A 25888-nucleotide genomic window follows, 5' to 3' on the forward strand; every position below is an offset into this window, starting at 1 on the left:
AAAACCAGGTGGGGAAACCCACAAAACAAAACAAAAAAGTTTAAAAGAAAGAAGGTCTAGGTGACAACACAGTAAACTTGAGAAAGATGTAACAAGTCTATGGTCTGCTTACAGGGGAGGACAATTTAATTCTAAAATGCTAAGTGTGTGTGTTGCTTCAGGGATCAAAGATCTATGTTCAAATTCGAATTCTTCTATCTTGAAATGGAGTCTCAGAGAGGTCCCTCAGGACCCCACCCATGGGTCAACCTGGCTGTGGAGACACTGCTGGGTTACACAGTCAGGGGTCTCAACATCCTGAAAGTGATGATATGGACCGGAGGCAGGAGGAACAAAAGATTATCTGGTGCTGTAGAGAGGGACCAGTGGGTGAAGTGCCTTAAATGCAAGCATGAAGACCCAAGTTCTGATCCCCAGATTGCATGTAAAAACCTGGGGTGGTGGTAATAGACTCCAGAGTTTCTGTACCAGGGCAGGGGTGAGGAGAGATAGGCGTATCCCTCACTGCTGAGCCAGACTAGCTGAGTTCTTGAACTTCATAGTAATGAAAGACCCTGCCTCAAAATCTAAAGGTGGAGAGCAGTGGAAGAAAGACAACACACATCAACCTCAGGGCCTCAACACATACAGGCACCCATGTGCATGTGCACTTACACTAACGAGCTTGCACACATGAACACACCAAGCTTTACATTTTATTACAGCGAATTCAATGGAGAAAATACAGCTCAAATTTACTCAAAGGCAGGGACTGAATCACTGTAACAACAGCCCATCCAGAATACAGCAAGAAGACAAAAATGCACAATTGAGAATGACACCAAACTCAGTTCTGTTCCTGGGACTCTGGTGAGCCCATGAGCCCAGGGATAGTTTGCTTCTGCCAATACAGCACTAAGTGGACAATGGGCATCCTCCATTATTCTTGTTCTCTTTACCCAGTCTCTCTCTCTCTCTCTCTCTCTCTCTCTCTCTCTCTCTCTCTCTCTCTCTCTCTCCACAATTTGCACATGTATCCCTGTACTTGAATGCAGGAAGGTTGGTAAACTGGCCCTTCTCCCTGGCCCTGGTCACACCATCATTCTAGAAGCCTCCTTCAGAATTCTACATACTGTGCAGTTGGAAAGGAAGAGTTCTGCTTCTCTGAGTTCAGCGTGGAACAGCAGATCACCCAAAAGGCTTCAGAGGAAGGAGCAGCGGAAGGGACTAGAATTCTGTTCATACTAGCATCATCCTGCTGGGGATTACAGGAAACAAAACCCCAGCTCTTTAGGTTTCTGGAGATTTATTCAGGTTTCCTCACAAGGACCTCAATGCAGCAAAGCAATGGTTTCTTTTGAAATTGGTAAATATTTATATAAACAAACCTTAATATGCAATTTCTTGGATTATTTTGTAAAACCAAAGAATGGCAACATAGTCTCCAGTAGGCAGCTTGGTCCCTTAGCTAGGAAAGCCAGGTAAAAGGGTTTGTTCCTGTATTAATTGTATTGACTATGTCTTCCCTTGTTCCCTGAGGTTTGGGTGTTTGGCATAGTCTTGTGTCTTGCCATAAAATATCACCATCGATATACGTGAGGTAGGCATAGCCACAAGTATGTAGCTGCGCTCTGAAATGAAACAGGGCAATAGGGGCAAGCTCCACATTACAGCTCAGCGTGGAATAATGGCAGTTTAGTGGCAGCAACAGCTAGTGCTTCTCACAGTACACATTATGTGCTCTACAACTTGTGTGTTGCAAGTCATCAATCCTCTATCTAGTCCCAGGAGGCAGCCACTCTTATTCCCACGTAATGGGTAAGGACACCAATATCCCGATAGATAATTTGCATCAACCCTTACAGCCAGGTGGAAATAGAGAAAGAATTAAAAGAGCCATTGCATATAACTGTAAGCTACACCACATGACTCCCTGCAGACAGAATACAGGCTCAGAAAACAGGCTGTCTGAAGAATCCAAAGAACAGATGTGTATACCAACTTAGTAATGGAAATAGGGAAAGGAAGGCTTATAAACGTGTAAAGGATGCAGGAATGTCGTAACTGGGGTGGAGCTAGCATGGAGTGACCCTTGCATACTCGCCATGATTAGTTATTGGTTTGTGGGAGACATCAGAGCAAGTAGGCTACCATGAGCAAAGACATCTGTGCCAACAGTACAGCGTGTGCTGTAAAGATGGGGGGAAGGCCTGTATATGTAAACTGGGCACATGAGTTTGGTGCCTGGATGGAAGCCACAGCATGAGCCCACTGACTGACAGGCGAGAGGACACAGAGTTTGGTTGAATTAAAACTCAGCATAAGTGTATAGCTGGGATAACAGAGAGGCTATGTAAGAAATGTCTACCAGAAAACTGCCAACAACTTGGCCTATGGTGTATAATGGGAAGACAAATGAAAAGGGTACCAGAATGGAAACCTTATACTCAGAGAGAGGGAGGTGAGGAAGTCTGAACTGATCCCTTGTCCTTACTCTCCCTCTAATGCCCAGGTTTCCCTCCTGACTGTCTCGTAGTTGCCAGAACACACCAGGCGGTTCCTGCCCATTCACCCTCTTCTCTGCCCAGGAGAGCTCTGGGTAACTCCGATAGTGCCCTCATTTGTACCAGCCCAGACTCGCAGGCCGCCCCCGACCTTTGGAGGGGAAAGTGCCACACCCCTGCCAACAGCTTCCTCTGCTTTATTGTTTTTCTCCATGCAGTTGAAACTGCTGACACTATACATCATTCTCTTTTCAATTTCTTTTTTTCCTGTCCACCTTCCCTTTACATTGTGGAATTTTTGCCTGTTGTACTCATTGTTGGGATTCCAGTGCCTAGAACGGTCCCCGACCCTAAATAGAGTCTCTATATGCATGGTCTAATAGGTGAATGGATTGAATTCTGTGTATTAGGCCTCAGACTCCATTTGAAGTGCTTACTGGTTAATGCAGAATCATGCAGCATGGCTGAGGGCTGAGTGTGATGCCGCTCAGATGCAGTGCTGGGCTGTCATCCCCAGGGATGAGGAGTTAATTTGTCCTTGTGTCAGTTGAGGACATCTTTCCTGGCACCTTCTTCATTTTTCCTTCAAAAACTGCATCAGAGCTGAGATCCCATAAGAGCTTGTCAAATCTAGGACTTGACAAGGTGTATAGATATTTCTTTGGCATCAAAGAGTGTGACAGAGTTGGGGATGATTATGATAACAGGAGGCTGAAGTGAGACAGAGGCATGAGGACAGACGGTTTGTGCTTTATCCTTCGGTAGTCCCGTGTCACAGCTAGCCTCCACTGTGCTCCTCCAACCTACTTTCGGGCAAGACTGATGGAAAGTGGCTGACTGCATTCCACAGCACTCCAGCTCCCAGATGGCCTAGGGGAGATTAGGGATTTTTCCAGATTTTGTTTGAAGCTATGAGTATCAGCAAAGACCAATGGCCCTTAAGGAAGGTTTTAGGTGGGAGGTGTAGACAGATTCACCACAGACAGAGATTCCTAAGTTGTTGCCCAGGAGTCCCAATGGACTGGATCCACTGGGGGAGGTTACCAGCGGCTCCTACCAGGATGCCTGTACAGAAGATGTCTCGGAGGTCATCTGTGAATGAACCCCATACTTCTGACGGCATTGATGTCATCAGGTCATGATGTTGGGGTGGGGCTTGGACTGTCAGAAGACTGTGCCAGGTGAGGTCTGTGGCCAGTGGTGGTGAGACAGGGACAGGTCAGGGGACAGGCTCACTTCTTCGGTCCTGGCCCTCCATCTGATCAGTAGGTTTCAAGTTGACAAATGGGAATGAAGCATTTGCATCCACGATCACATTATGACCCATTTTATAGCACATCAGGACTTCTTGCTTTGGTCAATAAAGTTGGCTCTACACAGAGACAGCACAGATGAAGAATGCCACAGGGTGGCCTGGTGATTCCACAAGGTACTCTGCATCTTCCCAATGCTCACAGTGGACCTCTAAGGACAGGGCTCTGAATGAAAACCCCTTGCTAAAGAAATTGGTTTAACTTTGACACACTCTTTCCCTGGATGCATTCTGCCCTGGGTTTGTTTTCCAGATGACCCATTATTGCTCGCTATATGCTTGTGAACTGGGAAACAGATCAAAAAGCCTTTCCCCCTTTGTCTCTCCACACACATGTCTTGGGTGCACGAGCTGCTCAAGAAATGAAGGAAAGTTGATGGTAAAGATAGGCAGAGAGCTCAGTCCCTTGGGCCTTGAGGACTCAATGAAGTCCCTGTGCCTAAGTCACCCACAAGGGACCTCCAATGATAACGCAGCAGAAGATTAGTGTAGTAAAGTGTCAACAGCAAGGTTATTAGTGGAGTGGAATTCAGCATTCCCAAGTGACTATGGGTTGGAAGCCATTCTAAACTATTAACATAACTAATATTTTACTTTACTATCATTTATTCAAATTCAGTGAATACCTGCCACATTATCAGAGCATATAGATATGGAAGCTATGTTGGATTTGGATACAGAAGACTGTGGATGATTTAAGAAATAATATTGAGCATGTACTTATTCTAGAAAAATCTAAGAAACTACTATTGCCTCTATATGACCCTCTTCTGTTGTCAGTTGCCCCCCCATTCCCTCTAGAAGTGTAAAATGTTACTAGTTCATTTGGGTTGACTGACCTTTGCTATCAGTGAGGCACAGGAAAATGGCAGGGGCCCTGCAAACTCTTAGCTGATTGAGAAGGGATCTCCCATTCAGGGAACAAAGAAGGCTCAATAGTGGCACACCAGAGGGACCTACTCAACTAGTCACAAATAGGAGACAGGTGATAATCAGGGGCTCTGACGAGGTCTCATATCTCCCAGATAAGTCCTGAAAAAACACTGTGACTTAAGACCTGACAAGCCAAAATAGTAGCACAGCTGGAGACCCCATTGATTCAGTTTTCTTAAATGTCTGCCCAATTGAGGTGGCTTGACAGGAGGAAAAACAAAAAGGTGTGAAAATTCTATCTGGCACTGTAAATGTTAAATACTTCTCCTCTGCATTGCCTTCCATTTCTTTCTCTATAGTAATTTATTATGAAAACATCTCTCACATTCAAATAGTTATAAAGACTGAATGGCTTTGTCTTACACCATGAACACTATATGTTTGAGAACTTTCTTCTCATTATTTCATTCATTCATTCATTTATTCACTGAACCATTCATTCACTCATCTAATAAGCTCTTACAATCCCTGAGGTTATAGTGTAGAACACAGAGGAAAAGTGTGAAGACATCTTAAATATTAGTATATCATGCTATATACATTGTGATTTCTAGGATGTATTTAAAAATTGGGACAAATAAATTTAGTTTAGAACATCCTAGATTTTAAATACTGTCCCCCCACATACATGGAGATTGTACCCAGGACCTTGAGCATGCTAGCTAAGCAATCTACCACCGGGCTATGTCTCCAGCATCTCTCAAATTGTATACCATATATGCACTTGGTGACCTGAAGTCTGGCTTCTGCATCCATGGAAGCTTTTGCTGATGAGAATGTGCCACCTGGAAGTACCTCCCTCTTAGATCTAGCCCATGGCCTGGAGTGAGTTCTTTGGAAAACTTTAAGTTCACATCAAAGAAACATACTAATGTATATATTTTTCCATACAGCATTCAAATTCTGCATCATTCCAGACTTGGGGAAGAAACTTTGTTTGGGGGAAGTACATTGGATTGTTGATGGGGTAGATCATTTAGAATTGCAAGTTATCCTTGGGGGCATTATCTAGATGAGTCCATCTCACACTTGTAGTTTAAAGATTTAAATGAGAGGGAAATATCCTTATTAATGAGGGCATTTCTTTATTCTCATTAATGAGGTCGTTTCTTTATCCTTATTAATGAGGATATTTCTTTGTCAAACTCCATGATACTATGATTCTATTAAGAGATCAGTGGCAAGATTCCTTTAATGTATCCAAGCATTGTGCATGGTGTTTCTCTGTTAATGGACTGCCAAGAAGCTGGATTTGAATTGTAAACTTGCAAGTCAGAAGCTAATTAATAGAATGGGAGACAGTGCCAAAGACAGGCTATGAAGGGAGATGCTTTTCTGGCTAGAGACTCAGCTCAATGGTGAGTGCTGGGTTCTAATCCTTGAAGTCAAAAACCAAAAGGATCTTTATGAACTAAGGGGCATGTATCACCAGGCAGGCAGTGTGGTTAGTGGAAGGGTAGTGATAAACAGTTGAGTTGGGTCTGCAGGGTAACTTACCAAACATACAGGGAAGCATTTTGTTTTCTGTAATATCTCAGAGGATGGATGGAAAGTGCTCTCCAGATTTGAATGACTGCTGACCACACCAGATTGGGTTCAAGGACTCTGTTGTTGAACTGTGTCCCCAGACAAAAAAACATCCCTCTTCACAGCCTCTTCCAGCATGCTCCCCCATTCTATTAATTGGCTTCTGGTTTTCAGTTTCATAAATAATTGTAAAGCAGACTATCTCCTGTGCTATCCACTGACTAAGAAACGTGATACTTGCAAAAGAGAATTACCTTCCCTTAGTCACTTTCCGTACCGCTAGGAACCAACAAGAGCTACTTAAGGAGGAAAGCATTTGCCTTGGCTCAGAGTTTAAGAAGGGGTGCAGTCATCACAGTGCAGAGGCAGGGGGTCGGCAGAGTGAGATGGCGGGACTGGAGAGCTAGAAGTGGAGCCCACACTGCTAACCCACGAAGCCTGCCCTCCGGAAGTCATTTCCTTCAGTAAGACTCCACTGCTTCCCAGAACGGCGCCAACAGCTGGTGACCCAGGTTTAAACACATGAACTTTCTTTGAGGGGGTGGGAGGGGAGTATTTTACTTTGAAATTACAACACACATGAAAAACAGAAGGCCAGAATGAGGAGGGATAATATTAAAGGGATGAAGTTCAGTGAGGAAGCATGCAAAGGAGTTGTTACCAGGAACTGTGTTTGCCAAAAGCTGAGTCAAGAAAGATAGTATGACCCTATGGACCACAAGTGGCATTTGGAAAGTTGGAATGCTGCTTTTTTTGTTTGTTTGTTCTTTCTGTCTATTTGTTTTTCGAGGCAGGGTTTCTCTGTGTACCCCTGGATGTCCTAGAACTAGCTCTGTATACCAACTTGGCCACAAACTCACAGGGATCTGCCTGCCTTTGCCTCCTGCCAGCCAGAAGGCTACATTTTAATGGGAAGCTAAAGACGAAAGCAGAGTAAGGAAAGGATGAGGTTGAGCCATATTTGATGCTAGTGCAAGGGTGTTGGGACCACAGTGTGTTCTCTCCTATAATTAGCAAGTAAAATTTGATTCATAGAAAACTATTAAGGTCTGTTCATTAAACAATCAAAGGAGATGAGAGCAAGGCTTAGGATGAAAGGTTGACTATCTCTATTTTTTTAACAAGGAAATGGACACCCAAGGAAATGCCTCTGACATTACATTTGTGACTCTGTCCAGCACTCCAAAGTGCAGGATGTGGTTGAACTCATTTTGTAGCCAAGACTGACCTTGAACTCCATCCTCCTGCCTCCATTGCCTAAGTGCCATCACACCTGGCTCATTTTATGCCTTTGGAACTGAATTTCCACCTCTCTTACTCATCTGTTGATCTGAGACTGTTTCTCCATGTCTCTGCTACCCCACAAAGGGGTTTCCATGCACTTTTGGATTATATTTACACTAAAATCATGTTCTCACTTAGGCAACTCCACTCAAGGATTATTAGTAACCACCCAATATACATCTGCTGAGTAAGTTGATTCTATGCCCTATGCATCATCTAGTAACATCTATATACCAGGCAGCATCTATTCCCTAGGTATCATCTATAACCTAGGTATTATCCTAGGTATTACCTGTACCTTAGGTAGTATCCATATACCAGGTAGCATCTATAGCCTAGTTATCATCTATATACTAGGTGTGATCCATATCCTAGATGTCATCTATAGCTTGCATATCATCTATATCCTTGGTATTAGCAATATACCAAGTAGTATCTATAAACTAGGTATCATCTATAACCTAGCCTAGATATCATATATGCCCTAGGTATCACTTATATCTGAAGTATCGTCTATATACTAGATGTCATCTATATCCTAGGTATTACCTATATCCTAGATACCATCTATATACTAGGTATCATCTTTATACTAGATATCATGTTAAATGTAGAGAATACAGTCTTAAACCAAAAAAATCCAGGGAAATCATACAAAGAGAGAGCAATTAATCTACAAAGGTGAGAAGGGGGCAGGGTTTTGATAGAACTTGGGCTCCAGATGAGCAAGGGGCTTCTGAAGGTTAGGACCAGTTTCCAGATGGACACTGAGATGAGCACTGCAACCGTGGAAATGCACTATGGGAGCCTGGGGCTGTCTTGGAGAGGCAGCATCAGCCAGAGCAAAAGCATAGAGTCCCTTGTCTTGTTTTTCTCTTTGGTATAGCATCTGCCTAAAAAAGTTTTGAAGGAAAAGTCAACAAAATGAAATGATGTGAAGCACTTAGCTGAGAGAGTGTCACCCAGGGGTCACAAATGATGGGTGAGCCATGTGAAGTCTTTGTCAATAATAGTGGCTATCGTGGATAGGGGTCCCGATTGCTCATATTGCAGAAGAGCACACAATACAAATGCTAAGTCATTTGTGACTTTGGAATAGAATTTTTCCAAAGGCTCCAAGCTAAGGACATACCATTCTCAATAGTTCATTTCTAAATCAGCTGTTGAAAATCACCAAGACATTTCCCCAGTGAAACAATACTGCAAATGGTTAGTTAATTAAGGGCAATTTAATCCATCAGAGAGCAGAACTTTAGTGCTAGTACCAGCTCGTGTTCTAGGAGCGTGCATACTTTTATAACTGTAGACAGTCAGGGAGAGCAGTCTGTTGCCTTCAGAAGGGCAGCCCATGAACTTTGCTGTCAGTATTTACACCCATTTCCTGGGCTGTTGTGATGTCTTATTCAGTTCTGGATTCCAAGCTGAACAGTACAGATTTTCCTACTCAGGTGTGTCTACAAAATCAAGATTCCTGTTCTTTCCAGCTGAAGGATCTCAGAGAAGATGTCTTTCTGACAGATGAGTAAATGATAATTCCATTTTCCCAACATAAATACTCTGCAAAATGTATTTCAAGAGACAGCTTAAGGTTGGTTTGTTTTTATATAAAGATTTAAAGCAGAATTATAAGCACACAAAAGCATTTGTGACGGTGATTTTGGTTGTCAATGTGGCTAGATTTAGTAGCACTCAGAAGAGTTGCACAGTACACCCTGAGGTGCGTTTCTACAGTGTTCTCAGAGAGAAATAACCAAAGGAGGAAGAGCCCCACTGTGCTCCACACCCTCTCTCCTGTCCAGCATGAGGGGAACCTTATTATATGCTCCTGCTACTGCGTGTTCTGCCATAAATCACACAGGATAGAACAACCTCGGACAGAGTCCTCTGTAGCCAGACTTTCTGGTCACAGCTATGCATAAGGAAACCATTAAAGAATTCCAGGAAAATGGCTGCCACTCAGACCAGTTAGCCCAGTTGTGAACTACTTTCTTCCAGTATCTCCTGCTCTTCACTGAACCCTGGATCATGTTAGCAGCTGGCACTGTCACGAATGGGAAGAAATGAAAATGAATCTCAGCTGGGCCCTTTATTACCTTGAGAGACACTTCCTGGTACATGGCCTGAAAATGGCAAATGCTTTTAGAATACTTCCATGAGGAGCTAAAGCCACCTTACGGGCATGGCTTCTGTCCAACACCAAATTCCCACCCCATCCCCACCCCACCAAGACAGCAGCTCCTTGCAGAAAATCCAGCTTGCAACATGCCCAGCTCTGAACACTAAGATGACAATTACGTTTAAAAGCCTCGTTTCAGTGATTTCAGGCTGACAGGCACAACCCCAGTTCTAACTCAGGAGGAGCCTGTGAAGTGCTAGGACAAGGTAAGGAGGTCACAGTGGAGAGAAGTTTTCCCAGGTGACTGCTGGGGAACAGGTCACCCTTCTTATGCATAAAGCACATTCCAAGCAAGTGAATGACTGAGTGATGCAGGTTCTCTGCTGGTTTTGTTGCTATTTGTTTCCTTGGGTGCTGATCATGCATACATATATGGCATAGTGGGCCATGCTTACCCTTGACCACAGCTATTTTGCAGTTGGATGCCATTATGCCATGGCTAATCCAGTGTACGTATGCCTCCCATGTACTGAAAATGCATTTGTGGTTGTCAGGCCAGAGAGGCATGTGAAAAGTAAGTTTTCCTGTCCACATTGTTTGCATTCCAAACTATCCCAAATGATATCCAGTCCTGGGATGACTTCCTAGATTGGGGCTTAAATTATGCTGGGGTGATGCTACACCTGTCCAGTGCTGGGAGCACACTGGATCAGACTATGCCCAAGTCTTCTCAGCCTTCCCAAAGGTGCACAGGGCTGTGTGTGTGTGTGTGTGTGTGTGTGTGTGTGTGTGTGTGTGTGTCTGTCTGTCTGTGTGTCAAAACAACCAGCCTGGCAGTAGCCTTTTTGTAGTAGCTACCTGGAGTCACTGGTGAGCTGAAGGTTGTGTTGTTCTCTGGGTGTGAGAACCTCTCTTGCCTGCTCCGGAGGGCCTGACTGGCCGAGAGAAAGAGGTCTGCACGTAATTTGCTGCAATTAATTTGGCATGCTTCTGTAAGGGTAAAGAAAGGAACAGGCGGAAAGTTGCTCAGTGCTCAAAGTGAAAGCCACATGTGTCCTTTCTACAGTGTGTATGTGAGGGAGGGTTTGCAGTGATGGGTGGGGATGTCTTACAAGGGCATTTGAAAGTGAATAACTTTGTTTCATTGCCTGCCCATCAAGAAAGAAGAAATTCCTCTGCCCTGGGAGTCCTGGATTGCAATGCCCTGTTCACTCTGTGCAGGCAACCACTAGGAGACATCACTAGAAATTATAGTCTTCTCTCTCTCTCTCTCTCTCTCTCTCTCTCTCTCTCTCTCTCTCTCTCTCTCTGACGTTCAAAAGTGGTGGAGTCTTGACTGTCTCAGAGTCTCTTAGCAATCAGTTCTTGCAAAACACTTGAGCAACTTTTTACATTACTAGAAATGATCTGTGGTGCTAGCTATCAGCTGGGAGAGGTGTGGGGAGGTTTTACAGAATTAAGCACTTGGGACTTTAATATCAAGGTGGTCATCAGCTCTAAGTACTGCAGGGCCCCTTGTCACAGCACACCAGATAAAGTGTCACTTGTTTCTCCTTCATTCTTTACTTTTCTCCTCAGATAAGGATAGAAGAATAGAGCAGGGAACATTGTTTTTCTCCCAAAGTCTTCCTCTCTTTTGTTTCCATTAAAGGGGAGGTTCCTGAGAGTGGTCCCTCTTCCTAGCTGGATTAAGAACAGGAGTCATTGAGTAGGAGAGAGAAAGTAATGTGTTTCTGACCCAAGTATTCAGGCCACTTCGTACAATAAGAAACACAGGAAGCAACAAGATGCTGGGAACACACAGATGAAGATGACAAGGGCTGCCTGGGAAGACTCCTAGACTAGAATAATCAAACACCAAGCAAGTTTTCTGCTCGCCCAAGCCCTGTAAACAGCCATCTCTGTGTCAGGTGTTAGAGTCACTGCTTTGAGTCTCAGAGAAGGCAGGCCAGAGAGGCTATGCTAATTAGCCTTGTACATTGTATGTTCTAGCTACAATCAGAAGGGCAGAGAAAGGTCAGTGTGTTTGGCCCAGCTGATCAGAGTCAATAGCTATAAATGCTTGTGAATTCTGCTATGACAGACCCTATGTTCTGATCATTCGCTCACTCTCTGAGATGTGTGTCAGGCAGTGGTGACGGAAGGTGAGGGTGACAGGAAAATTGCTTCCCTGTGAGCACCGTAGATGTCCACTCTAGTGAGAAAGGGCCCCTGAGTGATTATGCTGTTGTGTTCTGCTGGGGTTCCTGCATTTCTGTGACACAGTTTCGTGTGTGTGTGTGTGTGTGTGTGTGTGTGTGTGTGTGTGTGTGTGTGTGTACAGACTAGAGGACAATGCACATATTGTTTCTTGGGTGCTGGTCAAATAAATAAATATATTTTTGATAGAGTCACTCAATGGCCAGTGACTTCGAACTCACCAACCAGATCAGGCTGGTCAGCCAGTAAACCCCAGAGATTGCTCCTTGTCTGCCTCTCCAGTGCTGGGATTGCAAGCACATGTCACCATGCCTGACATTTGCATGTAGGTTTGGGAGATTGACCTCAAGTCCTTATGTTTGCAAGTAAATACTTTAGCACATGAGCTATCTCTCCAGTGTAAGTACTGTGATTTTCAAGAAAGAAAATGAGACCCCCAGTGTTTCGGTTCTGGATTCCTCTGGCAACTGGAGCTGCCTCCTCTGCCAGGAAGCCAGCGGCCTGTTCCTTTTCTTCCCCTCTCTTGCTGCTGTCAGGACCTGACTGACCTGGAGCTGGTGCCCTTGAAGCTGTGAGCGAAGGGTCCTGCCCAGATCAGACTTGATTAAAATGCATGCAGGGGAAAGGTCTGAGACTCTGGTGTTTACAGAGTGTGAGCAGTCCTTCCCTGACTCTCCATGACCCATGCTGGAATTGTAAATGAAGTGGCTGGGCTTTCCCAGTCCTAGGCATTCTTGGGCCCCCATTGGTCCTTGCACTTACCCAGCTAGGCAGAAAGACTCCACAACAAATGGGCTGCACACAATTCACTGAGAATGGTTTCCACTCTTGCTTCTGTTGCATCTGGGCATACATGGAAGGCGATAAGGCTGAAGCATCCACACAAACCCAAGGCCTGCCCAGGAGCTAACTTGGACTGTGGTTAGAATTCTGACGTCTTTAAAGGCTGATTCACTGTAGTGTTCTTGCCCTAGGCCACATATAAATTTTCATTCTGGACTAATTGGTCTCAGAGGACTCCAACTTAGTTACAGAAGGGAAATGCTAATTCTTTTCTTTCTTTCTTTCTTTCTTTCTTTTTTTTGAGACAGGATTTCTCTGTGTATCCCTGGATGTCCTGGAACTCACTTTGTAGACCAGGTTGGCCTCAGATTCAGAGATCTTCCTGCCTTGGCCTCCTGAGTATTGGAACTAAAGGCATGAATCACCATTGCCCATTTTTACCATCCAGCTGAGGTGTAGTAAGTTCAGTCACTTTGAGACTAAAACACTTATTTTTAATTTTTGTTTTTAGTGAGAGAGAAAAGGGTGTTGGAGAACAGGCTTATTTCCCTTTCATGTAAGTAAACCTCAGAACGAAGCTTTAGCAGCTAGCTAAACGGAATAACTCTCTTCTGAAAATAGAAGTCATAGCAATACAGAAGTCCAAATACAAACAGAGACGCCAGTGTACTTGGTCATTCCAAGCTGGGCCCAGAACCCACTCCACATCGAAATCACAGATGCACTCAGTGATCCCAGCGTGTGGGAACAGCACTCCCTGTTTCTGCCCCCAAGACTAGTACCACAAATGCTCTCTGACTTGTCTAACTCGAAGTGGGGGCTGTCTGCTGCTGGTTTTCATTTTGGCCTCAGTTCAGTTCAGTTCAGTTCAGTTCAGTTCAATTCAGGTGGGAAACTGGTGAGCACAAGTTAATGCTAGTTTGTATAACATTTTTAAAATTCTGACTCCAGGGAGCCTCTGGTCATCCAGTATCTTGCCTAAGGATACCCTTCTGAAGAATAACTCCACAGATGTAGTCCAATATTAGGTCCAGATGGTTTTCTTCCCCAATCTCTTCCCTCCTCCCCCTCCTCCTAGTACCACAGTCAGTTTCTCCCCTCCCTCTCTCCCTCCTTTCCTGCTTCTCTCCCTCCTCCTTTCCTACCCTTTTTAGTTTCATTTCACTTGATTTTGCAAAAGCATGGCTCTACTAATGTCATCTGAGTGAAACAAAGCTGTGTTCTTTGGGGGGAGGCAGTGAGAAACACCATTGACCTGAGATGATATGCTTCAACATACATCCTATATACATTGAAGACTTGTATTCTTTACACAGCTTTGTCACTACCCAGGTGTGTGTGTGTGTGTGTGTGTTTGATAACAAGGAATTAACTGCACCTAATGATGAAGTTCCTCCAAGCCTGTGACATGAATTCCATTCTATAAACCAGAGTATGAGGAAAGTGCATTAGTAACGGTTTTAACCACAATGAAACCGTGAAGCTGATACGTCTTATAGAAACAAGCCTTCAATTACTAGGACAATGACCTCACAATAGGCCTTGCAAAAGATGGTGCCCAGCACATATGGGGAGAAAATGGCATTAATCAGACTCAAAGACACAGGAAAAGGGAACACACAATGCTACTTAGGTTCCTTCCCATTGCCCTAAAATTTACCAGCAAAGAAAAAGACCTCTGTGTGATGCATCTCTCTGAAGATCTCCAGCACAAAGTGAGTGAATTCTACACAAAGGAGAATCAAATCTTCTGTGAGAAACACTGGTTTCATCAGGACAGGGCCAATGGCTGAGTGTGGGAGCTGAGACAAGGAGAAGTCCCAAAGTCCAAAGGGCACAACCAGCTCTGTGGTGATGTCTTGCTTGTACAAATAAAGCCTGTCTGAGTGTCAGAGAATGGAGCTTTCCACTAGTGAACCATAAAGGTCTAGTATATCTGACAAACATTTCTGTGAACCAGGATAATCTGAAGGACTAGACTGCCTTGTCTTGGCAAGGTTTTCAGTCACTCTTTTTGATGTCCTTCTTCAATCATTCTTTCTAAATTATCTACATTTGAATCAGATAATAAAATGTCATCCATGTAATGGTAAATTATAGATTGAGGAAATTTCTTACATATTATTTACAGTGGCTGATGTACAAAATATTGACACAGGGTGGGTCTATTTAATATTCCCTTTGGGAGAACCGTCCACTGGTATCTTTTAACAGGATGCGAATTATTGTAAGTAGGTTCTATGAAGACTTTTTTTCTTGTAAAGGTATAGTAAAGAAACAGTATTTTAAGTCAATAACTATAATAGGCCAGTCTTTAAGTAATAAAAAAGGCAATGACATTCCAGGCTGTAGAAAGACAGTTGGTTGAATTACTTTATATTGTCTTTCAGGTCTGTAAGCATTCTCCATTTTTCATGATTTCTTTTTTAGGATGATAGGGGATGTCCTTCTGTATGCGTGTTTCTCTTTTTGGTTGATGAATAAAACACTGATTGGCCAGTAGCCAGGCAGGAAGTATAGGCAGGGTTACCAGATCAGAATTCTGGGAAGAAGACACAGAGGGTGAGTCACCAGGGAGACGTTATATAGCTGCTGAAGGAGTAACAGGTCCAGGCATTCTCTGGTAAGCCAAGACCATGTGGAAATACTTAGATTAATAGAAATTGGTTAATAACTAAGAGAGAGCTAGACAATAAAAAGTTTGAGCCATAAGCCAAACAGTTTATAATTAATAAGTCTCTATGCATTTATTTGGGACTGAAGGGCAGTGGGACCAGGCTAGAAAGATACTCCATCCACATAGCTCAAAGTTCAAGTTCTAGAAGAAGCCATTGATGGTCCTGGGTTAGGTGTCTGTGGCTGCCACCCAGGTGGTCATAGGCATAAATGCCTTCCTATAAGTTCTTCAGGCTTAACTGTGCCATAATACTTGTAGAATCCAGGGGAGAGTCCTCTCCTCATCTCTTTCAGCTTCTTGTGTCTCCATTGCTTGCCTAAGTTTGCCCCTTCAATCTCAACTATATCTTGAAGTGGCCTTTTATTCTTCTTATGTACCACACAGCTCTGTATTTTGCTTTGTCATCAGCTTGAACACCTACCTTGACAACCCAGGATGGTCTCACTTCAAAGTCTTAGTTATCTCTGCACACTGCACCCCCCAAATTGGATCAGCATTCCATGGATCTAAAGGTGGGTGGTGGATGTGTCTTTTTGATGGGACCTTCTAGCATCTGTGATGACCCAGTGGGGTAGCAGGATTTGGAGGTAAGGAATCCAGTGTGAGAAGTCATTGGGTGACAGAAGAAAGGCAGCCATCAGGGTGATGTGTGGAGGGGACCATAATAAAAGAGAGGAAGGAGTACTGGGAACCCCCATGGCATCCCAATAGTGAATATCGGGTTATTTGCATCCTGGGACTTGAATGTGACCATTCCTAAATCCGAAGGAATCTTAGGAACTTCTTGAAATTAGGGCCTATCTTAATAGTCTGAAATATGCAGATTCAGACTTGAGCAAAACCATGGAAGTGGTGGTAGCTGACTCCAGTGAGCATATCTGAGGTTATTCAAGAGCTGTGGGTTTATTATAGACTCATCTGAGCAGGTCTAATCTGACAGGACTAAGAAAGACTTTCAGTGAGATGGTGGTCTATGTAAAGCACTGGATTGGTTCTGACAATTAAGAGGAAGTAAAGGAAAATGCCCATGCCCTCACCCCGTGTATTCTGTACTCCATATGCACCCAGGATGTGAGGACTTCTATTCTCCTGCCATTTCCAAAAGACCTGATCTGTATCATCTTTTCCAAGAGCACAATTACTTAGTGTGGTGGAACACATTTGTAATCTTAGCATTTGGGAGGTGGAGGAAGGAGGGCCACAAGTTCAAGGCCAGTTTCAGAAACATAATGAGTTGGAAGCCAGACACATAGGACCCTGACTCTAAATAAACAATTAATTAGTTAATTAATTACTTTATTAAAAATTTAAGACAGTTAAAACAAAAAGATGATTTGTTGCTGACAACTCCAGAGGGCCTGTGTGCATGGCTCACACACTTGAATTTTGGTCAGCCACCTGCATGTGCAACTTGGGCCCTCACTGCTAGTGATCTACCTCATTAGTCATGCCTGATGACTCTACTAAGCCATTCTTAGCCTAGTATTCCATGATTTGACCAAAATGGTCTCAGCTAGGGCCAGGGTGTGACAGATCTGTGTGAGTTTAGCTGTCTCTTACTGACTTTCAGCCTAAAGTTAATAGAGCAAGGAAAATACATTTTTTCAGTAAGCTCACGGACATCCATCTGTTCCAGGATAGAAGCCCTATAGACAGGCACACCAGTGGTTTGGCACTTTCCCCGAGGTTTATTTAGTTGTTTGCAAGTTGACTTGAAATCCATACCCTATTTTTTCATCCATTATTTTTCCCTATAACACAATTTTGCAAACTTAGCGATTTAATAAATAAAAGAAACTTATTTTTCACTGTTCTAGAGGCTGGCAAGTTCAGGACATGACATCAGCATCTGGCAAAGGTCTTCTCACTGTGCCAAAGCATGACAGAGAACATCACATTGTGAGGACACCTGTACACATGACAGAAGAGATCAAAAAGGCCAGAGCAAGAGAACTGAGGAAACTGAACTCATATTCACAACAAAGCCAGGCTTATGGCAACTAACTTCCTTCTAAGATACTGACAGTGCATTCATGGGGAAGAGCCCTCATAACCTAATAATAATATTTAGTACTGCTACAATGTCCAACTAAATTTCAACCTGAGTTTAACAGAAGACATTCAAATCATATTACTTGCCTATACACCAAAAAGAGAAACAATAACTTTCAGATCCTATGAAATTTCTCAGAAACCCAGAATTACCATTTATCTATAAAAGCCAAAGGGTCTTCACTTATGTATTATATGGCCATCCTTATTGTTCTTTCATTGTTGCAGGCAATTGTGAGGGCATTATGCAATAGTAGAACTCTTGCTTATGAATGTTGAATGGCAAAGATTGTTGTTGTCTGAGGAGACAAGCTATTTTAGCTCCTTCAGGAGATAAACCATAAAATATAATCTAAGGACATTACCCTGGTGGTAGGATCGTGTGAAGCAAAAGGCAGCCAGACATCCTAGAGAGCCCAATAGCCACACAGGCAGCTTGCTACGGCCACAGTCATCTCCATGTCCCTGCAGGTTTGCTTAAATCCAACTCATCCCCACTGACTACATCAATGACCCTTCTCTCTCCTGGCGTCACCACTTCCAATCATCCAACCATGGCTTAAATGTCAGGGTCACTTTATGCCCAGTCTAAAGTCAATATGAAAGCCATTAGCCTTCCCAAGTACTAGAAATTGCTGTTATTGTTTATTTAAATGATACCCCTAAATGATTTATCAAAGTACAAATTTTAGAATACTATCTAATCATTATGGCTTAATTAATTAGATAGCTTAATTTTAAGTAGAGTGAAACCATTTAGCTTGTTAAACTTTGATAAGGTATGGGGGGATTGCGAAAAGGGTGATTAACCAGAAAAAGCATCATGGTCTAAATCGTGTGGCACACTGGTGTGTGTGTGTGTGGGGGTGATAGTCGGCCAAGAATATCATAAGGGCAAGTTATTTAACCTCTAAGCTCCAATTACTTCATCTACAAATAAAGATATTAACGACACCATTACACAAGACTGCCTCTGCAATGTTTTTGGCATTCTGCCTGACTTAAAAGAAGCTGGGGAAAAAAGTATTAGCCAAAATACTGCTGAAGTATCACCAATAATAATGACAATGATTATCTTTATTAGCAGTAGTAAGAACAGGGGTGGATATAACGTACCCTAAGATAAGTTGGGTTAGGTGGATTCAAAACAGCTAGTTAATGAAAGGGGTAGAGAATGAAATCAGAATTAGAGTAGAGGCAGGAGTGGCTACATGAACTGTTGTGGTTAGAGTGTGAAATGGTTCCCATAGGATCACTGGTTTCAACATGTCTCCCTGCTGCTAGTGACAATGTTTTGGGACCCTTAGTATATGGTACCTTGCTGGTGGAAGAGAGTGATTAGGGGCGGGGCTTGCGGGTCCCCAGTTCAGTCCCACTTCCTGTCTGCTCTCTGCTCCTGAATGCAGAAGCAGCGTGGCATGCTATCTCATACTCATAATGCTTTGTTTCCCCACCACGGTAGGCTGCATCCCTCTCATGAGCCAGAACAAACCTGTCCTTGCATTCTTTTTGTTAGCTATTTTGTCACTACTATAAAGCATACCTAATATATTAATCTTAATCTATGTCATAACTTTGCCTGGGATGCCCTATAAGGGAAACATCCTAGGAGAGGGTTTTAGAATTAAATATGCAAGACTTCAACCTCAGCTCCGTCTCTTGTTATGTGTGACTTCAGGGAATTACAGCTTATCTCGGAGTTGCAGTGTCCTTCTGGGAAATGAGAATAACCACACCTAGACGAATGATTATACAAATCACACACAGATGCGGCAAAGAAGTACCTAGTACCCAGCAAATACTGGAGGGTGGAGGTCTTTCCCCTTCATACTAGGTTTGGCAGACAGCAAAATGGAACGTCCATCTGGATAGGTGAGAGACATAAGAACAAGTACCATGGGCTCATTGTTCAGGGAAAATGATGCCACTAGCTTCCTTACACCCCTTCCCTTTCCACCTGGTGTCTGAAGGAATGCACAGCAAGGCTGCCTGAAGTGGACCCCCACATTTCATTGCATCTTGTGGTCTTTTGGGGCTCACTGCAGTGCACCACAACCAAAGGGAAGACAAACAGCAGGACCATCACAGAAGGTCATGTCCTTACCAATGACAAATAAAATCTCAGCACACTTTTTTTTTTCTGTCCAAATATTGATGACTATTTTTTAAGCTATAAATGTCAGGGCTACAGATATCTTCTCATTGTTGCTCTGAGATGTTTACCATTTGATTTGAGTGACACAGAAGATATGCCATTTGATAGTCCAAACAAGCTCCAGAACCCTGCTCTACTGTAAATGTTACTTTCCCTGATGGAAATGTAATTCCTTTGAAAAAAGCAATCTTCCAAATCATCTCATTTCTACTCTCAATAATATTGTTTCATGCATATATTATTTTCCTTTTTCTAAACTCAAATAATATGCTTCCCCACATTTATTTCCATGCCAGTCCCAAGATTTTGTTTTCTTTAGGTGTTTTGAAGTATAGCTAATATGAATTTTGACATTTTAAGTACACTTTCAAAAGACTCTCCTCTGATTTTTACAACTGTTCCCGACACTAATATGCAGTCATGTGTCATTAGTTACTTAAATGTTTTCTATAATTATGTAGATTATGTTGACACTTTCTGGTAGGACGCTTATAATTTACTATTTCGTCGCTTGTGAAATTCTGCAATGCATCAGATAACCATTTTCAATCATTTCCAGATTAAGCAGCTGTTAAAGGCTCCTGCTGAGTTGTGGCTTCTTTCCCTCTAGTGTCGTGTCCACTCTAGGCACAGGAGGCTCATAAGTACACAGATTCTCTCTCCACTCTCACGGGGACCTATTTTTTTTTTTGTTCTACTAATGACCAAATAATGTCATTGACTGTGAGATTCACAGTCCAAGAGAAATACTGTTATGCACAAGTCTTCAGATTGACATATAGAACAGGGAATACATGTTATAATAAAGCCCTGAATAAGTGTCATGGAAGAGGGAGACTGGTAGCTTCCCAGAAGAGCCTAGGAGGAGTTCTACAAGTAGAGGATCTCCAATCTGAGTCAGGTTTAAGTAGGATTTTAATAAGTGAGATCTGGGAAGAAACCTTTCCTAGGCAGATGAGTAAATTGATCCATAGTCAAGAAGGATGAAGAGTCAAGGATGCCTATGATACAGGATGCATGCATCAAGGATGCCTATGATACAGGATGCATGCATTTGTCAGAGATACTGGAGAGCTGGCAGTCATTAATAAAGGGCATGGAAGCCACATTAGTGGGGGAAAAGCAAGTTGTGGTGTTTATTAAATGTTAAAGAAGTGATATGATCTAATTTCTTAGAATACAACAATATGACCGGCAGACACATATTTCCTTTACTATAAAAGTAGCCTTGGATGGTCATAAATGAGGAAATACCCCTTCCATGTCAACTATCCTTAATTCAAATAGAAACACATTCCAAAATGTTTCTGGGTAAAATGAAGGTATTAGAGAGACAATACAGTATTGGGAGTTATTTCCAGAGACATGTGAAGAAAACAATAAGACAAATATGGCAGATTATCATCACATTTTAACTGACAGTCTCAAAAAGGGCTGTGGCCCACTACTCTGTTGCCATGGTGATGCAAAGTGACATGAGTTTGTTAGACATGGACAATTTATGCTTGGGAATTTAATCCACTACACCTTTTCCAAATCAATGCAAGGTGACATGTTCCCATGACTTGGCAACATTTTGGTGACACTGACAGAGTACCATAACTCTGACAAATCTATACATGGTAGCAGAGCCTTGAGAATGTCTGATGTATTCATGATTCTTGATAGGTGTGGCCTTCCTAATCTATATTAAGTCCAAGTGAAGGCAGAGATGGAGGTTGATAGCTTCCTAGTTAGTTTCATAATGACTGTTACCAGCTGGTTTTGTGTCCACTTGACATAAGCAAGAATCATCAGAGAGGAAGGAGCCTCAGTTGAGGAAATGCATCCATGACATCCAACTATAAGGCATTTTCTCAATTATTGATCAGTGAAGGAGAACCTAGCCTATGGTATGTGGTGCCATCCCTGGGCTGGTGGTCCTGGGTTCTATAAGAAGACAGGTGGAACAAGCCAGGGGAAGCAAGGCAGTAAGTAGCACTCCTCCATGGCCTCTGCATCAGCTCCGGCTCCTAGGGCCCTGACCTGCTTGACTTCCTGGCCTGAATTTCCTCTGATGGTTGATGATGAACAGCAATGTAGAAGAATAAGTTGAACAAACCCTTTCCTTCCAAACTTGCTTTTGGTCATGGTGTTTCATTGCAGCAAAAGAAAGCCTACCCAAGACAATGACATTGGATGCTGCTGATAGGCCCATAAGCAAGAGAAAGGTCTAAAAATGAATCAGGTAACAAATGGATGAATATGTATATATAAATAAATGCATAATATAATAAATTATGAGTTAGAATAATACATGATACTATAAGAATGGAAAAGGACATACAAGGAAGAGAAAACATTTTTAAGTTGAAATAAAAATAAAGCAAAATAATTTAATAATTTACAGAGAAATAAAGCAAACAGGAACACAAATCAGATAAGCTAAAATGTGTAATATATCACAAATAAACAGTGATTATAGTGTATTAGTGTGTCTTTCACACACATTAACATGTGCACATACACATAGGCACATATACTCACATACAGACATGCATATGCACACAAAAAACACCATAAAATTCCCTCAAGGAACTGTTTCTTTCTCATCTGCTTCTGAGAATTGCTGGCGAACGAAGAGGAGTGGTGTAAAGACAGTAACTTCTCACGAGGACCCTCACCCATGTGATAACGCATTACCCATAAGTCTGAAAACATATCTGCCTTTATCTCAGAGCTTCATCCTGGAAGTGGAAATGGAAAGTGACCCTTTCCGAGTGTTAAGGAACTACCGAATAGAAAAAGTGTTGCAAGTGAAAGAATGAAAATGCTTGGTTCTTGGACTCTACCTGACACTATGGAAGCACAGCCTTTCTAGTCTCAGGCCATCATGATTGTTGCAGGTCTCTGGGACACATCTTCCATGGAAACTGGCATGCTTCGGGTTGACCTACTTGATCCCGTGCATTGAGAGCAGGTTTTGTACCCCTCAGTTAGGAAAGATGGAAACTAGCAGATACCTCCCTTCCTCTCCCCACTGCCAGGTGGGTGGGGAGGACGGCAATTGGTATGGGGGCAACCCACTCATCTGCACCACACAGGGGTAATTATGCATTAAATGGCACTTCTCTTCAAGGTACAATGTGAACAACCCTCCCGCTCAGCCCTAGGAACACGCGAGTGTGCAGAGGGAACAAAGGGAGAGCCCACAGCCAAACACCATTGGGAGGAAAATGAGGTATAAAGCTCTGGTATCCCCAGTGTGGGTACACAGGGGCAGCCCTCTAATAACACAGCGAACAGGCAGCCCTGAGCTGAGAGGCCACCCAACTGCATCCAACAAGAGCAGTTATGTACTCAGAGAAGCTGCTAGCGTAGCAAGTCCCTTATTTTTCAGCCCAGGGCGCCCTTGTGGCAGCCTTTTCGAAATCAGAAGGCAAGCGTGAACGAGTATTAATTCAGTAGGGAATCCAGCTTCTGTACCCATGTCCCAATTGAAGAAAACACAAGAAAGAGCTGCTGACTCTCAGCATTTCGAAAATCACCAAGCTCATGAGAACTGTTGAGTGTGGCTCAGGGCAGGATAGAGAAAGACGCAAGTTTTAAATGGGTCCCTTACCTTCTTGTCACTCAGGCCAGAAACCTGGTCCACATACTCCTCTTGGATCATGAAGGCTGCCAAGTTGGCAGTGTAGCTGGCCAGGAAAATGACAGCAAAGAAGGCCCACACTGACACCATGATCTTGGACGTGGTCCCCTTCGGGTTCTGCACAGGGACGGAGTTGTTGAACACCAGACCCCAGAGTAACCAAATTGCTTTGCCAATGGTGAAAGATGGGCCGCCTGGCTCTGGTGTGATACAAAAGACAGAGAAAAAATTAAGCCTGAATCGTTGGACCTGTTTCAGTCTGCAAATGGCCAGAGTTGGAAAGTTCCTGGCAAGAGCAGGGGGCCACTCTAATGACAGCTTTACAATTCAAGAGCATGTGTCTCTCTGGGGAGCCCGAGGAAAGCAGAAGAGAGTTTCTTAGAAGCAAATCCACAGCCCTCTCGTATGGTGAGAGGTTTCTCTAGCTAAAATTCTTTCCACCTTCATATATTTAGACCATCAAGACCTTTTGGGTGAAAGTTGAGTAATAATGGCTAACTATCCCAATATGACCACACTGACCATTTTTCTTAAAATTTACCATTGTATCTACCAAGGAAGTACTTTATAAGACATCAGCAAGAATTGTGTGAGTTCCCTTTCTACCATTGTCATAGACCTCAAGATTGAGTTCCATCAGTGCTAGATGACTAAATGTACTTTTGGCTTTATTTTCTAGCCATTAGAAGCTGATGTCTCAAAAATGGCCTTGATTCTCCTAGCCCCTCCATGCCAACACTTCCCAACTGGCCTTATGCAGCTAAAGCTTCTGTATAAGGAAGTCCGTATAAGAAACCACTGACTCTTAGCATGGCCATGTACATCTACAACAGAAACATAGCTGTTCTTGACAGATGTCCCTCTATCTGATCTTAGAGCTTCTGCCCAAAAGTGATTGCTGCTGTCCCTGCTTGGTGAGGGACCTTGTGTGTTACCTGAATCTTAGTGCACCCTTCCCCTGTAGAAATGAATGTCTACCCACAGAGTTTTGCAACATATTAGCAAAGGTCGTAGAATGTTTGCTGTGACACTGACAGCATGTGCTCAGCCAACAGCATCATCAGGGATTGCACATGTTAAACTTGCTGTTTGTGTGTGCACATACATCTGTGAATGTGGATTTGATGTCATATGATAGATGTGCAGGTGGAAAGCTGTTACAAAGCAAAGTTTTGCAAACTGCAGTTCTGTGAGGAGACTTGATATTTAGAGTAGAACAGTGAAGAGAAGTGTCCTAAGGTAACATAAGTAATCATGAGTTCTTGTGTGGAGTTTGCAAATGTGAATTTTTACATGCTGGTTTTCTATTTTTTTCCAGGGTGAGAGGGCAGTCTACCCTACCTTTGGCTTTTAACAGGGTTGACTTTTGTCTACACTTATGGGATCCTCAGATGGTTCACTCACTAGTGGTTCACTCACTAGACCCTTTCAGGTTTGACTATAGGTCACTGCTTCTAGCTAACTTTTAACATAGGTGGGAAGTCAATGAGCACACTATATTGGGGAGACATGTATAACTCCACCTCAGAAAACATACCCATCTGTAAGGTAGGCTAGCACTTGGAAGTCCATTGGTGAAGCAGTAGCTCTCAAGTTTGAACTATGAATTACACCAAAGCATGAATGGCATGTTTACTGAACAGTTGTAAGGTAACCACCCTAGAGGTTCTTATTAAACAGATACAAGGTGAATCTGGCTATTCTAATAAGACCAAGGTAAATAACCACTCTTGAAACATACACTGTCCTAGCCTCATCCTAGGTTTAGTAACTCATCAGGCTAGGTCCAAGCACCTTTCTCTTTTAAGTGCTCCTTATGCAATTAATATTAGTAGCTAAGATTAAGAATCTGTCCTCTTGGAGGTACATTTCAGAATAACTAGAATTCTGAAAGGAAAAGATTTAGAAGAAACCGCATATTTCTTAATCCTGGGGCTTTTATGAAGTTCTAAAAGAGTCATTTACCAGATTCTCATGACTCCTTCAGAAGTTCAATGAAGTTTTCAAAAAATATTGAAAGTGCTTCAGACACGGGGACAGTTTCCCCATGTTGGTGCCCATCTACTCAGGAAATGAGACCCATCCCATAGTAGCTACAAGTGAGAACTGGCCTTCCGTGTCCTTTTTATTTCAAGCACACTACTCCTAGGAAGGGGGGGCCAACGACACAGGTTGTGGAGACCCTGTAATTCAGTCGCAACTCTTTAGCTATGGGAAACTCCAGTGAACACAACAATTTTCCTATATCCTCTGGGCAGTCTAATTTTTCTTATTCTTTACTGCCTTTTCCCTCGTATGTCTCCCAGTAAACTGCCCATAACCTATGGTTTACAAGTAGTGTCCAGACACATAATAACCATCTGCATTATCAATCTTTCTTTTTAAACATTGCTACACTGACTTGCTAATGGCCCCCAACCTCACAGGAAGTAGGGAGAGTACAGGTAGCAAGGAATGTGATGGTTTTGAGTTATGAAGTGTGGGGGGGGGCAGAGATGCAGGAGTCCATGCAGCCTTACCTCTGCCGTCAGCTAGGCACCTGTTGTAACCCACAGGGCTGAAGTACTCAAAGACAAAGACAGCCACAGCAGAGACAATGAGCAGCATCACAAACATCATCACCCACACGTCAGCACTGAATGGCTCTGGGAAGGAAAGCAAAAACAGTGCTCAGGGTCAAAGCAGAGAACAAACAGCTCATCATCTCCATAATCATCTCTTTTGAGAGGAGCAAAC

At 43.0% G+C, this 25888-nt stretch overlaps 1 protein-coding gene across 1 annotated transcript in view; it reads right to left on the minus strand.

The window, feature by feature from the left end:
* Window positions 1-25888, minus strand: part of Grin2b (glutamate ionotropic receptor NMDA type subunit 2B) — a 435636-nt gene that overhangs the window by 19688 nt on the left and 390060 nt on the right. Inside the window, exons 9-10 of the mRNA XM_005072886.4 lie at window positions 25672-25797; window positions 23123-23352 (exon numbers count right to left, since the gene is read on the minus strand). Coding sequence (XP_005072943.1) covers window positions 23123-23352; window positions 25672-25797 — 356 coding nt within the window. The remainder of the gene's footprint in view (window positions 1-23122; window positions 23353-25671; window positions 25798-25888) is intronic.

The sequence above is a fragment of the Mesocricetus auratus genome, unplaced genomic scaffold (assembly GCF_017639785.1).
Source record: "Mesocricetus auratus isolate SY011 unplaced genomic scaffold, BCM_Maur_2.0 Super-Scaffold_100001, whole genome shotgun sequence".
Taxonomy (NCBI): domain Eukaryota; kingdom Metazoa; phylum Chordata; class Mammalia; order Rodentia; family Cricetidae; genus Mesocricetus; species Mesocricetus auratus.